The sequence below is a fragment of the Aspergillus neoniger genome (genome assembly GCF_003184625.1).
Source record: "Aspergillus neoniger CBS 115656 unplaced genomic scaffold BO87scaffold_6, whole genome shotgun sequence".
Classification (NCBI taxonomy): domain Eukaryota; kingdom Fungi; phylum Ascomycota; class Eurotiomycetes; order Eurotiales; family Aspergillaceae; genus Aspergillus; species Aspergillus neoniger.
In genome coordinates, this window is record NW_020291134.1 from 879,577 (window position 1) to 893,239 (window position 13,663).

The 13,663-nt window shown below is 52.0% G+C and overlaps 6 protein-coding genes across 6 annotated transcripts; 2 read left to right on the forward strand and 4 right to left on the reverse strand.

Moving 5' to 3' along the window:
- Positions 1-79: 79 nt before the first annotated feature.
- On the reverse strand, positions 80-1,255 carry BO87DRAFT_301318 (putative nuclear membrane fusion protein Kar5; the record flags this gene model as incomplete). The annotated part of the gene is made up of 5 exons (XM_025619160.1): positions 80-115; positions 166-366; positions 412-468; positions 515-712; positions 758-1,255. 5 exons carry the CDS (start codon positions 1,253-1,255, stop codon positions 80-82), a joined length of 990 nt encoding a protein of 329 aa, XP_025483020.1.
- A 908-nt stretch (positions 1,256-2,163) lies between these two features.
- Positions 2,164-3,260, forward strand: BO87DRAFT_373892 (mitochondrial 54S ribosomal protein uL6m). Its single transcript, XM_025622664.1, has 3 exons — positions 2,164-2,478; positions 2,551-2,664; positions 2,730-3,260. The coding sequence occupies exons 1-3, from the start codon at positions 2,205-2,207 to the stop codon at positions 3,101-3,103; spliced, it is 762 nt and encodes a 253-aa protein (XP_025483021.1). The 5' UTR covers positions 2,164-2,204; the 3' UTR covers positions 3,104-3,260.
- On the reverse strand, positions 3,157-4,716 carry BO87DRAFT_373893 (3'(2'),5'-bisphosphate nucleotidase). Its single transcript, XM_025622665.1, has one exon. The coding sequence runs from the start codon at positions 4,558-4,560 to the stop codon at positions 3,307-3,309; it is 1,254 nt and encodes a 417-aa protein (XP_025483022.1). The 5' UTR covers positions 4,561-4,716; the 3' UTR covers positions 3,157-3,306.
- A 267-nt stretch (positions 4,717-4,983) lies between these two features.
- BO87DRAFT_373894 (LSB5 family protein) lies at positions 4,984-7,176 on the forward strand. The gene is made up of 3 exons (XM_025622666.1): positions 4,984-5,426; positions 5,580-5,731; positions 5,781-7,176. The coding sequence occupies exons 1-3, from the start codon at positions 5,412-5,414 to the stop codon at positions 6,802-6,804; spliced, it is 1,191 nt and encodes a 396-aa protein (XP_025483023.1). The 5' UTR covers positions 4,984-5,411; the 3' UTR covers positions 6,805-7,176.
- A 351-nt stretch (positions 7,177-7,527) lies between these two features.
- On the reverse strand, positions 7,528-9,942 carry BO87DRAFT_208485 (uncharacterized protein). Its single transcript, XM_025618612.1, has one exon. It carries the CDS (start codon positions 9,800-9,802, stop codon positions 7,898-7,900), a length of 1,905 nt encoding a protein of 634 aa, XP_025483024.1. The 5' UTR covers positions 9,803-9,942; the 3' UTR covers positions 7,528-7,897.
- Positions 9,943-10,841: 899 nt separating this feature from the next.
- On the reverse strand, positions 10,842-13,276 carry BO87DRAFT_383991 (MDR family MFS transporter; the record flags this gene model as incomplete). The annotated part of the gene is made up of 3 exons (XM_025624674.1): positions 10,842-12,317; positions 12,364-12,567; positions 13,190-13,276. The coding sequence occupies 3 exons, from the start codon at positions 13,274-13,276 to the stop codon at positions 10,842-10,844; spliced, it is 1,767 nt and encodes a 588-aa protein (XP_025483025.1).
- Positions 13,277-13,663: the final 387 nt, after the last annotated feature.

Genomic DNA, 13,663 nt, shown 5'->3' on the forward strand with positions numbered 1-13,663 from the left:
ACTGTCAGAAACAAGCCTAGGCTATGCATAGACCATAGAATACGTACATATGGAAACAACGAGTAGAACTATGGCTGCCCTAGGGCTTTGTGCACCAACAAAGCCGATTAAAAGGCTAAACACGGGTGTAGGGTATGAGCCTAAGAGACGTCTTGAAGTAGGCACATTTTCAAATCGTTTTACAGTGTCGTCGACAACTGTCTGCAGGTTCGCAGCTGCGGCCGTTGTTTTATCGACAAGCGCTTGAGAGATCCGCATATTTGTGAGGATATGCTCTTGGAGTTCAGTCTGCCCTAGCTGAGCGCTGCGCAGTTCCTCAGCGATTATTTGAGATCCACTTAGGGCAATTTCAAGATTACTCAGGCGCTGAGAAGGTTAGCTAATTACCCATTCCAACAGGCTAATGCTAACCTCAGATATGTCTTGCTCTTGCTCAAGTATATGGACAAACCTGCCTGCAAGCCATTCCTACCACAGTCAATCTCCAGAAGTTTTATGGAAAGGCAGGGCTTACTAGGGCAGAGTCGAAGTTTGCTACAGTGCCAGACAGCTTTTCCATGTTGCCTTGAACGTCTGAAACTAGGTCACTAACCGCAAGAGCATCCTGTTGTCGAGTCACTGCTTGCTGTTGGCCCCATGCTATGCCTTCATCCTGAACGAGCTTCAAGATGTTCCGTAAGTTGTTGACACCTTCCGCTGCATTCGCTATATTCTGTTATACGTCAACCATAGCACTAGCAAGTTGTGATCTACTGACCTTATCGAGGGACGCCGTGCTGCTATGTAGGTTCTTTATAGTGGAAACCACAGGCTCTAGGATCGAGCCAACGTGGACACCCATGTCGAGGATCAAATTCTCGAACCTAGTTTTGAAGTGCAGCTCAGTCTCCTCCATGCTGACTACCAGCTTGCTTCTCATGTCTTCGACTGATTGCAGGAACTCCTTAGATTGAGAGAGCCCAGTTGCGGCCACTTTTAATGCTTCCTGAAGCCCATGATCAAGCTTTATCGTGCCTTCAATAATAGACCGGTGGAGTTCAATGATTTCCTCCCTTTCATTCTCGAATCTGGCGGCTTGGCATATGACCACGGCATTTTGCCTACTATTACTATATGATGTCCACCACTGGGGCCGTGACTCTAGAGAACGGAGACAGGACTCCAATTGTCCTTTGGTAACGGTGTCTGCAGCATTGAAGTGTGTTTTATAACCGGCGGACAGCCCGAAGAGCCCTTTCTTTTGCGACAGCCGCATAGTTATCGGAATACATGAAGTGGGAACTGCAGCACCCGCCTCATTGAGCTCGCATATGGCAAGTCTTGCCGCGTATATTGAGCGGATGTGCTCCAGCGTCGTAAATGTGTGTGGGTCCGGCTTGTCAGATCTGCCCCCGATCGACTGGCAGGAAGTAACCAGTTTTGAAACTGCCATTTGATGGCAAGATGGAAGAGTCTGCATTGACTGGAGAAGTCCAAGTGCATCTGAAAATAGTACTTCACGCTGTTGGTTTTTAGAAGTCAATAAAGAGGCTAGATCGACGTCCATGTTGGAATTCCGGTCTTCGGCCGAAAGCACTTGCTAGCAGGTTAGCGTAAACCAAACAAAGGGTGTAAGCAGACGCACCATCCATTGAACTAGCAGCAAGTGTGGCATTGCAGATGTTTAGTATTAGTAATAGGTAGCGTAACAATGTGAAGAGGGTTCTAATGCCTGAGCTTCTCGGCATTTTGGCTGTGGTGATATGTCGCAACCCTGGGGATATTAGCGGTATCAAAGCGCTAAAAAATATGGTAGTAAGTACAGCAAATATTATCAAGCAGAGAAGAGAATGGAATAGCGATTGGATGATATACAAGTTGCGAGCTAAAAGTACGAAGCAGCAATGAAGATCTCAGCAACAGTCAAAGCAACAGCACATCTGAAGGTGTAGTACAGGAACGAGACACCCGATGATCACATTGGAACAATCAATAAGACAATTGAATTAAGTCAAACTAGGGCTTAGAGAAAACAAATCCACAGCTAATCAAACAACATTCTGTGATGTGGAGGAAGTAAAAGGGAAGTGAGCGCATGCCATCTATACAACCATCACGTGACCCCGCACTAACCACATCGGGCGTGCAAGATCTCCGGACAAAATCAGTCGGCATCGGAGTTCCCAAGCACTCATCCAGACCTCAAATCCACAATTACCGTCGCCATGTCATGTTACTTGTCTCAGAGCTGCTTTAGGCAGCTTGCGCGGAGTCCTTTGAGACAAGGACCTCTGCCCAACTTCCTCGTCCCTGCCTTCTCTCACCCTCTCCGGACACAACCTTTCTCGACCACGTCCCCGGTACAATCGCGAGTTGGCGGCGCCGCGATCACGGTGCCCCCGGAGGTGTCCCTGAAGTTCATCGACCTTCCTCAGCCCAAGACCAAGGCCAAGTCGGTTGACTTCCCTAACATGGCCGTTGAGGTCAAAGGACCCTTGGGTAAGGAGCAATGGCTACACTTCATAACGGCGGCGGCGGAAAAGCGGAGCGAAACTGACATTTGAGCGCTAGGTGAATTGTCGCTGAACGTCCCTTCCTACGTGAAAATCGACTACGATGAAGCCCTTCGCAAAGCTACTCTTGCCGTTCAAGACTCAGAGATCACTCACCAGCGTGCTATGTGGGGTGCGTTACTCCGTTGGAAATGAATTCATTGCTGGATCGTAATTGACGAGGGATTGTTTTTCTAGGAACCATGCGCGCCCATCTACAGAACCACATCCTCGGAGTGTCGGAAGGTCACATTTGCATTCTGAGTTTCGTTGGTGTCGGTTACAGAGCTACCATTGAACCCACGGCGACCACCGTGGAGCCCCAATACCCCGGTCAGCAATTCGTGTCCCTGAAGGTCGGATACTCGCACCCCATTGAGCTGGGTATCCCCAAGGGTGTCAAGGCCAGCACACCTCAGCCGACTCGTATCCTGCTGGAGAGTGTGGACAAGCAGCTTGTGACCAAGTTCGCGGCGGAGATCCGCGAATGGCGCAAGCCGGAACCTTACAAGGGCAAGGGTATCTTCGTCAACGGCGAGACGATCAAGCTCAAGGATAAGAAGATTCGTTGAAATTGGCGTCTATATTTTGGGGGAACGAAGCTGTGTTTATTATTTCTGTACATGTATATCCGAGCACGGTTCTTTTGGTTCGCAATTGGTATCCTTTCTTTTTATGTACTTTTAGAGACGCATCTAGCGTGCACGGTCTGCCAGAACTGATCGAGAATCTATTACATTCATGATAAAAAAATCCCTTGATCGTCACTTAGCCCTTACAACTTCAGGACAGTCTTCACCGCACCGATGACCTGGTCCTGAAGGGCCTTGGGGGCCGCGACAACTCCCTTGTTGGCCGCCAGGGTCCTGCCCTTGCTGAAATCCAGTCTCTGGCCGTAGATATCCGTCACTTGACCACCAGCCTCGCGCACGATCAGGTCACCCGCGGCGTGGTCCCAGATCTTCTCCTGGTAGTCCTTCCGCACCGGCAGACGCAAGTAGATGTCACCAGCACCGCGGGCAATCGAGCAGTACTTGGCCTGCGAGTCCAGACGCACACTGGGGGAGGTGATACCGAGAAGCTTAGCAACGGCAGCGTTGTCATCCTGAGCGGAGTGACCAGCCTCGACACCCTCGCAGAACACGGCCTGAGCGATATCGGGGACGGGGCGCATGGAGATGGACTTGCTCTCCGCGAGAGCACCGTTGGTGAGGGGCCGGCTGATAGAACCAACACCCTGGATGGCGGAGAAGAGGACACCCTTGCCGGTGCCGCTGGACTGCTCAGCGCCGATGCCCGCGGACATGGTCTCGGCATCGTTGATAGGCAGGTTAGGGCAGCCAATGGCACCAACCTTGACATCACCGTCTTCGATCAGACCGAGACAGACGGCGTACTGACCGCCACGCAGGAAACCCTTGGTGCCGTCGATGGGGTCCAGAGCCCAGATACGTCCCTTGGCACCACCAGCACTCTTGCCCTGGTCGATGATGTCCAGCATCGCTTCTTCGCTAGGCAGAGGGCCTCCCAGAAGGTTGTCACTCTCGGTGTCCACCAACTTGATATCCTGAACGAGTCTCCAGATCTCGGCGCTCAGCGCCTTGTCCTCGCGGAGGCTGCTAGCCTCCTCTTCGGCGACGATCTCGTCATTGGGGAAGTTCTTGCGGATGGCTTGGATGATCAGAGCCTGGGCGCCGAAGTCGCCAATGGTAACGGGTGACTTGTCATCTTTGGAGACGGTGCCCTTGGCCTTTTCGTTGAAGACCTTCTGGGTGAGGAGGGTGGCACGCTGGACGGCCAGCTCGGCAATGTAGCGTTCTTGTTGGTAGGACATGGTGGTGGGTTGGGTATAGGAGGAGAAGGAGGGGGATAGGTGGGGGAGGGATGGGAGCAGATGAGGGCGGGTTTTTAAGATGAAGCTGACACCCAGTAGCAGAGTGGAGCAGAGGACCAGACGGGAGAAGATGGAGATAGTACGCGGCCTGCGAATGGAGCAAGGATCCGCCGCATTCGTTGACCAGAGACCCATGGAATTGGGATACTAACGGTGGCGAATAGTTGAGCAACAGGATACGAGCAGTCTGTGTTAATTATTCAAGCAGTTCCTGCGTCAAGCGAGGTCCAACCACTGGGGTCAGAAATGCTCGTGGGATTATGCTTGTCCTTTCAAACTCGCAGGAATGAGGAAGCCCGGGATCGGCGTGGGCCATTGGAGTGTGCCCCAGGCGCACATCAGGCAAATCAGGCACTGAGTCGGAAAGTTCCCCCGCACTTGTCCCAATTGGGACAGGCAAGAGGGGCAGTCACGAGATCGGGATGGAATCAACACCGCATGACGTTGGAGGCGCCGGTCCAATCCTTCGTCTCTTGCAGTTGCTGCAGCTCAAACGGCTCCAACGCTGCTGGTCTGCGAGATCAATTCACTGCCGAGTAGTGTGCCAATGCAAAGCTACTCCTCTTAGTGCACCAGGTCCTTTTGTACCCCCCCCCCCCCCCAAGGCAGCACAGCGGCTATCCAGTTGGCCTAACACGTCACCGTTCTGCTTCATCCCCGCTGCGCGCTGGATAGATATCTATCTCTCTAGGCACCGGGAAGGGTCCCTGTTGGGTAAGACCATTGTGGGCTCACTCTCTTGCTTGTCGGCGGCATATAATTGTGAGCACCAAGAGGACAAAGGGGGTTCAAATCCACTGCGTCTCGTCTCGCGACCCACCTCTCCTTAACCGGGTCGATCCTCCTGTATGTATTGGTGACAATTCGATACGCATGTGAGAGTTCCAAACATTGTCCTCACATATCTGAATACTTGCGGGGCTGTCTTTCTCTGTCGTCGTCATTGAATATCGACTCTATACGCTCCCTCGTCCGGTGCTTTCACCATGTTTCACTCCTCGGTAAGTCTATTTGGCAACTTCCCGCGGCCTAGCCCAATTGGCATTGAGAACAGTGTCAATTACACAACACTCACATCTATCTGCAAACTCACAGATATAAATGTGGCTCCATCACTCCCTCGTTCACGGACTAACAGATGTACTCATTTATAGAAGCCGTATTCGGCTGTGACGGTCCAAATCGAGGTCCTCACCAGCGAACAATATGAGGTGGAAGATTCCAGTGGAATCGTGGACCTTATCGAGGCCATTCGCATCCAGGCCAGTGGTCCTACAGAAGCGAGTCGCGCTTTGCGTAAGAAGCTGTCAGTGTATTCACTCCCTCTGCTCGACAGCGCTCTAACGCCCTCCCAGCAAGTATGGCAATCTTCACCGCCAATTGAGAGCCCTTACAATCCTCGACTTCCTAATCCAGAACACCGGCGACCGCTTTCTGCGGGAGTTTGCAGATGAGCCCTTACTGGAACGACTACGAATCGCTGCGACCGACCCGGTCTCCGATCCCTTGGTGAAAGAGAAATGCAAACAGCTTTTCGGGCAATGGGCTGCCTCATACAAGAACACTCCCGGCATGGAGCGGGTTACAGGTCTTTACAGACAACTACCAAAGCGTAAGCAGCCGGCTACTCAGGCAAAAGCCAAAGTCTTGCGAGATGCGGGGCAATCCGACGAACCTACGATGGGCCATACGGTGTCCGTGTCAGCCGGAAATGGACCTGCTACAGTTCTCAGTGGCCCCAAGCACAAGCACACATCCAGCAAATCGTCCCTCTCATCTTTCAGGAAGGAAAAGAAGGAGAAGAAGACACTAAGCAGGTCTTTCAACCTCGAGAAAGAGAAGCCGGAAATACTACAGACCCTCGCATCAGCCTCCGTCGCCAGCACCAACCTTCTCAACGCCCTCAAGCTAGTCAACCGCGAAACGCACCGGGTCAGCGAAGATGCCGAAGTCCTCAACCGGTTTGAGACTTGCAAAACATTACGGCGCCAAATTCTGCGATACATCCAGCACGTGGAAAGCGAGGAGTTTCTGGGTAGTTTGATTCACGCAAACGAAGAGCTAGTCACCTCACTTATGGCATTCGAAGTCTTAGACAAGAGTGTAGACTACGACAGTGACAGCGACCAGGATGTCCTGGAGACGGGATGGACCCCTGACCGCGACGACCTGCCCGACTCATTCGCAGGGCTGGTTGTCAACCCCCCGAAGCCACCTCGTCCCCCTCGCCCCTTGAGCATATCTGTACCATCCTCATCAAGGAAAGTCTACAATGACAGCGAGTCAGAGACGGAAGACGACGATGATGAGGACAATCCATTTGGCGACCGCAACGCCATTCGCACCCCTGGCATTGAGAAGCATGAACCTACCTGGTAGGTTTGTCTCCTACTATTAAATAACTAGATCTACGCCTAATACCCCAGCAGGAGAGAAGTTTAGACGAACACTTCCCTACCCCGCCTTTTATCGCATCACTTGATATCACATCAACCCAACTCAAGCACACAATCCATTCTGAAACGGCCTGCACATTTCATTTACGACAAGAGAAAGAAGTATGAACTCCGCAAGGACGGCCTAAACATTTGACGTCACTCCATTTCCCTTTTCTTCATTGACCTTTGTCCGGCTGGTGTCCGCATGGCATGAGGCGCACGGGGTAGTTGTTAGAATGAGTTTTCTGTATGAAGTAGCACCCTATGATTTATTCTGCTATACCAATGTCACCGAAAGGAATCAGTTAAGAAGGGGCCAGGAGAACCTCCAGTAAATCAGTACTAAATGTGTACCCGGCTGCACTTACACAGTAGTACTCTCATCTCTACATTCATATGTCTTATCGAAGTCGACGCAAACCTTGAAATTAATACCCGTCATGGGATATTTTGACTGGTTCATCGTACTACTACTATGTTTCTATAGGTTATCAACTTCGATTGAGTATTATACGTTCGGTTCCCTCTGGGTATATATATATATTACAAATCAATGATACTACTTTATACTTCTCACATACTAAGTACTAGTACTTAGGTAGTATACCTCAATACAGATACTTGGTCACATTATTCCGAGGTATGTAATGAACTTAAATTCCAAGACTTCCCAAATGAAGGATGAATGTGATAAAAAGTTGCCTTTTACCCTAACCTACAAAAAGGTACAACGATAGAAGCAACGCTAAATACCGAATTCATATTCTTCCCCATGCACGATAGCATGCATGCAATGCGATAATATATACCAGCCCAGGCCCTCCATGCAAAATAGTAATAGAAAAATAAGTATGAACAGAAGGACGATGGAATGGTAGAAAAGACGCCAGCGGAGAAGAAACGAAGATAATAACGGGGTATTAGAAGTAACTTTCGATCATGTTGGTGTGAATAGACAAGAAGGAATAGAGCGAAAAGGGAAATAAAGAAAAGAGGTATCTTAACATGTAATAAGAGCAATTAAACCTTATCAATCACAACACTTTCGTCTTCATCCACTCACTCGTCCCAACACCCAGGTTAAGCCCGTTCCGGGCCCACCATTTGCGGACACGCTCTTCAGCACCGGAGACCGGGTCCGCGTCTTCGAGAGCTTCTTCGATATCGCAGGTTTTGAACTCCACGCGGAGTCCGCTGCGACGCCACCATTCTAAGACGTTGTCGTGGCCATTCTTCGTAGGTCCGACGAGAACTTGGCTGTCGAAGATCATCTTAGCGCCTTTCAGACGGTACCAGAAGTCGAGGACGTGGACGTGGCCGTGTGTGCTGGCAATGCGGGCAACGGATTCACCGTGGGTGTAGGGGATGCCAGAGGCGTCCCACCAGGCTAGGGAAGCGGTGCGGCCGGATTGGGCAGCAAGAAGGACGGATTTGCCGACTTTGAGGGGGATGGGGTTGGAAGGGGGTGCGTTGGCCGAGGCGGCTTTCCACCAGGCGAGGACGGCTACTCGGCCTTCGGCACTGGCGGCTTCAAGGGCGCGCTCGGTATACCGAAGTTCAAGGCCGGAGGTTCGCCACCATTCTAGGACGTTGACAAAGCCGGCGCGGGAGGCTCCGTCCATTGCGTCGGCGATGTATTCTTTGTTGGGGAGGGCGGGAGCATCGCGCCACCATGTGAGGATGTTGGGGTTTCCGTAGATGGCGGATGCGCGGTATGGCAGGTTGGTGAGTCGGGAGGTGGTCCAGAGTAAATCGAGATGGTTTTCGGTGAGGTAGGAGAGGATATCGGTTCGAGAGAACTTGAAGATGAGGTGGCATACAAGGTCGGAGAGGGGCTTCCATCGCGGTAGGCTGTCAATGCGCTTTTTGATTGCGGCAAAGGATCCTCTGAGAATAGTGTATTCCAAGGAAGCTGGGGTCGACATCTTCAACAGGTGATTTTGCCATTCCTTCGGCACGAGCAGATTGGTTGGGATGCCAACTGCCTTTGCGATTTCCCAGTCATGTAATTGGTCTTCGAAGATATTGAGCCATAGCTCCATGGGTAGTGAGCGCGGGCCATTTTCCGTTTTATTGCTTCGATGCAGGAGGTGTCGCGATATCGTGGACGCCGCATCACCAGGCATCTGCTCCGAAATGCCGGTCGGGTATGTAGAATCTGTAAGCTGGCCAGGCTTAGTGGAGACCTGAGAGAACGATAGACCCAAAGTTCGTTCGAGAACTTCATGTAGTTCTTTTAAGCCTTCCCATGGTAACTGAACCAGCTCCTCCGGACTGACCGATTCCCACAGCACCGGTGACACCACACTGATCCATGGCCAGAACTCTGCCACCTCTCGGAGTTGCCTTTTACTCAGTGGATGGTGCCATTCTGAAACCGTCATGCCAGGGATCAGCACCACCGGCTTCGACGAGATCCAACCCCGCAGGAGCGCCAACGTCAACGTGTTGGTCAGCCCATATAGCATCGACCCCAACGCTCCAGCATCTATCGGCGCAACCAGCAGCATATCAGCCCACTCGCACAATTCCGCCGCCTTGGCCTTGAGCCATTTCCGAGCCCCAGTCTTCTTTTCGAATGTTTGACTATCCACCGTGTCCATATAATGAGGAACCTTGCTTGCGCCCGACAGAAGGGCGGAGGGTTCGTCCGTGATCAACCGTATTTCGATATCGGGATTCTGAACCAGCGATGGAAGTATGTTGTCGACAAAAGCACTCTCGGTGGAGAGGAGTAAGCGTTTCCGACGAGGAGGAGAAGAGCCCGGGGCTTCTTGTATTTGATTATCTATTTGCATGGGGGTCGTAGTGGTATTTTCCGTCAACTTTCCTCCCATTTCTGTAGTGACCTCCATTTCCGACGACCAGACACCCTTTGAAACCACCGTTGCGACACCAGTCGAGGTCGAGGGGAAACTTGCGCCAAAACCGACAGCCATCACAGTGAGGAAAGAACGGGAAAAAGAAATACTATGTCGTAGGAAACGATCTAAGACGCAGATCCCGCGGTAATATAGTCCAGTCACGTCACGATTCGATTCGTTGGAGAGGAAAGGAAGAGCGCCCAGAACCTGTCGCCTGCAGGGATTGTGCAGCCAGCAAACCCCGGATTAGTCTTTTGGTGTACCGTTAAAAGGAAGAAATCGCAGCCAGTGCGCAAGAACGGCGAAGGGAATTCCCTGCAACAGAAAAAGTAAATCCAACCCGGTGACGATTGTATGAATATAAGTCGGCCAGCCGGGGCTAGCGGTCGATCAATTGCAACCCAATGTAAAGCTCTCTGTGTCGCTTTCACCCTCCAGGCCAGACCAGTAATTAGGAAGCCCAAGCCATGCACAGCAAGACGAGGGCAGGAACCGGACCGCACTGCGGATCTGGAAGCAGTACGTGTTGAGTGACGGGTGGGCTGATCGGACAGGCTAGGGAGGAAGCGGTGTGCCGGGTTGAAGCAGCAGCGGGACTTGCAGGGCGAATTAATTAGTTGTTAATGAAATCCAGTTAGCAACGGAGCTTGGGTGTCAAATGTCCAAGATGACTGCCGTCGCCACGTCTGCAGCGCAACTTTCAACGCCACCCAGGGTATCGTCCAAGTATCGATTTAAGGGGACTTGGGGATGATCGGAATGGAGGAGATTGAGGAAAGACGGGGAAAAATTGGAGGAGAGGGAAAAAAGAAGCGAAGAGGAAGGAGGAGGAGAGTCGTGCCACTGCTACCTCAGTGGAGAGGAATATGTTTCGTCTTTCAACTAATGGAAGATCCAGAGGCTGCGCTGGAGAGGAACTCCTGGTTCGTCAGCGGAAGAGACCGGCGCTTATTGGCGGGTGGGCGGTGGACCCTGCAGCCTTGACCGGATGATGATGTCGCTATTACTGTTCTGTTCGGTAGGAATGGTCGGTACAAGTAGTAGTATGTTCTCTATTTCTTTACGCTGTCTCCAATTTTACATATCGCCCACAATCAATCGCCGTTCTTTTCTTCTATTCTTCTCTCCGCGCCAAGTTCGAATGCAGCTTGTGCTCGCGCATTCCCATACTGACTATCGCCCCCAGTACGCTGAGTCCCAGCAACGTCAGAAACACGGCGCGCAATGAGTCCATGTATGAATCCATCACCCCCGGGATCCAGTCTGCAGGGAGCTTCCTGATTTCCTCGAGGCTATCGCGGATCCGCCCAATCAGCTCGCCAGCATGCTCGCGATCTCCAAACCGAGACCATAGTCCGGTTTTGAGGATGTTCTGGAACACGGCAGAGGCAACGGTGATGCCAATGGTGCTTCCCGTGCTGCGAAATGCGTATGATGCGGATGTGATGACTGCATGGTGCTCATGGTCTACAGCAGAGATAAGTGCCACCAACGTAATGGTCAGCATACTCCCATAAGCAGTACCCATCAGGAAGAAGTAGATGAAGGGTAGCCACGACGGGGTCGTGAGTGTCAGCGTGCAGATCAGCACATTGGAGAGGACCATCAAAGTCATGGACACATAGCTGAAGATCTTGTATCGTCCAGTGGACCGCATCAGGATCCCCGATCCCAGTGAACCGAGAGAGGTGCCAATGGCTTGGGGGATCAGTCTCACACCCGCACTGGTGGCGGACAAGCCTTGGACCTGAAAGAACAATGGCAGGTAGAACAAAAGCCCAAAGACCGCCATCGTGCTGAACCAGTTGGTCAGGCAGGCTGAGAACACCGTGCGATCCAGAAGCAACCGGACAGGAATGACCGGTTCGGACGCGATGTTGGCCTCGACGTAGATGAAGAGGCCAAAGAAGACCGCGGAAAGCGGCAACGAGACAAGAATGAGAGGGTGAGTCCACGGCACCTGGTTGCCTCCAGTGTTCAACCCCAGCAGGAGCAGAACGAGACTGGCAACCAGAGTGAGAGCTCCAAAAAAATCAACCCGTTTCAATTTGGCGTTGTCAGTGGCCTTTACCGGTACGCGTACCGTGGCCGCTACGAGGATGCCGGACACCACGACAAAAGGTACCTGGATCAAGAAGGCCCATCGCCATCCCAGAGTGTCATTGATCCAACCTCCAAACACACCACCCAGTCCACTTCCGGCTCCATAGCAGATGTTACCAATGCCCTGCCAGACCCCACGTTTCCGTAAAGGCACCAAGTCGGAGGTGACAAAGGTCGAAATCGCAGTCAGCCCACCGCCACCGATACCGGCGATGACGCGCCCTAGTACAATAGTCCCCTCAGTTTTCGCGAGACCACAGATCAAGTTCCCGGCTGCGAAGAAGATATTCGAAAAGACCAGCCCAGTGCGCCGAGAGAAGATATCAGTAAGACGTCCACTCAGCGGCTGAAAGGCAGCATTAGAAATCAGGTAGGAGGTTGCGAGCCAGGACAGTAAAGTGAAGGACTGGAAGGAAGATGAGATGGGAGCAGTGAGAGTAGCGACAATTGTAGTGTCTAACACGGTCAGCTCCAGCGGATGAGGCACCTGTAGTAGGACAGGCCATACCCAAGGCAGCCAGGAAGACTCCTACCCAGATACTTCCCAGGACGAGGATGAGCTCTTTCGAGCTGGGTTCATCGGCCAAGGGGACCTCGGAGTCTCCCGAAGGCACTGCTTGTTCATTCGGCGAGTGATCCCCAAGGAGGGGCGTCTGTTCGGACACCGGCTCTCCTTGAGGTCCATTCGAAGCCGCTGTTCTGGATTGATCAACACGCATACCTGTACCACCAATATTCTGGTCGGATATACAGCGGTGGACCGGTGGGTTGGGTTTAGGTTGGTGTGCAACGCAACTTGGCGGAGCGGCGCGGCGGTAATTCGGACGGCGCTCCGATAAAGAGCGGGCGATAACGCGACCGATCATTTGCCGCTTCCAAGCTTATCCAAATCCACCATGACGGCTCGTCTCCCCTTCGTAACTTTCGGCAGACTGAAGCTCTCGACGAATCCCAGGGCACTGTGAATGGGGCGGTCGGACACTTGCCCTTCCACGGTTATAGCTGAACCTTGATGTGAGCTATCTTCGACTTTCGCGGGTTTCTAACCATGGCTCTTCAGACCCGGTCGTATTTACGATGGATCAGACTTGAACAGACGCTTGGTCTAGTTCCATTCCTCCCCCCTGATCCGATGAACAGGTCTGAATCTCACAATCACTTAAGGCAAACAGGCAAGTCCTATTTTTGCACTCGACCTATCATTCTAATTCTGGCCTTGTCAGTCATGTCACCCATACGGAGCACTCATTCGTCACTGGACACCAACTGCAAGCATGAACGAAGCACCAATGGACGTGACCTGGAATATTAGATACAGCTGAAAGTCAGGACCATAGCCTTAACGAGTGCTGCACACACCATGTCGGCCGACTGTTGAACAAAAGCCTGAGGGTATGGACTGGCAAACACGGCGCCGCCAAGATTGTCACTGGCTAACGGGCGCATCGTGCATGCAGAGATGAAACAAACTAACAATATACAAAGATTTGACGGAGTCAACCGGACCTTCTAAGATAGAGTGCTCCAGCAATTTCCAACCCTCAGAAGTAAAAAATCACCACGTTGATGTGAGTCCATTGACCTGAAGTAGGGCAATTTCCGTGCCCTATATACAAGGTCTCCACTCACGGCAACCCAATTCATCTAATAGTCCCAAATAAGCGCAGAATAAGGATTGTTCGCGAAAGTAAAAGTGGGGCCCGTGATGGACTACTAGATCCTCGTACATTTTCTCTGTCGGGGTTTTATTGACAGCGCTTGGTCAATCTCACGATAAGGGTTGCCCCTGAAAAGAAGGGCCATGAGGGGGGGGGGAAAAGAAGAAAAAGGTCG

Coding starts and splice junctions, on each gene's coding strand:
- BO87DRAFT_373894 (XM_025622666.1), top strand. Junction 5,732..5,780: donor CGCGCTTTGCGTAAGAAGCT/GTCAGTGTATTC, acceptor ACGCCCTCCCAG/CAAGTATGGCAATCTTCACC.
- BO87DRAFT_373892 (XM_025622664.1), top strand. CDS start 2,205: ATGTCATGTTACTTGTCTCAGAGCTGCTTTAGGCAGCTTGCGCGGAGT. Junction 2,479..2,550: donor TGAGGTCAAAGGACCCTTGG/GTAAGGAGCAAT, acceptor TTTGAGCGCTAG/GTGAATTGTCGCTGAACGTC. Junction 2,665..2,729: donor TCACCAGCGTGCTATGTGGG/GTGCGTTACTCC, acceptor TTGTTTTTCTAG/GAACCATGCGCGCCCATCTA.
- BO87DRAFT_208485 (XM_025618612.1), bottom strand. CDS start 9,802: ATGGCTGTCGGTTTTGGCGCAAGTTTCCCCTCGACCTCGACTGGTGTC.
- BO87DRAFT_373893 (XM_025622665.1), bottom strand. CDS start 4,560: ATGGGTCTCTGGTCAACGAATGCGGCGGATCCTTGCTCCATTCGCAGG.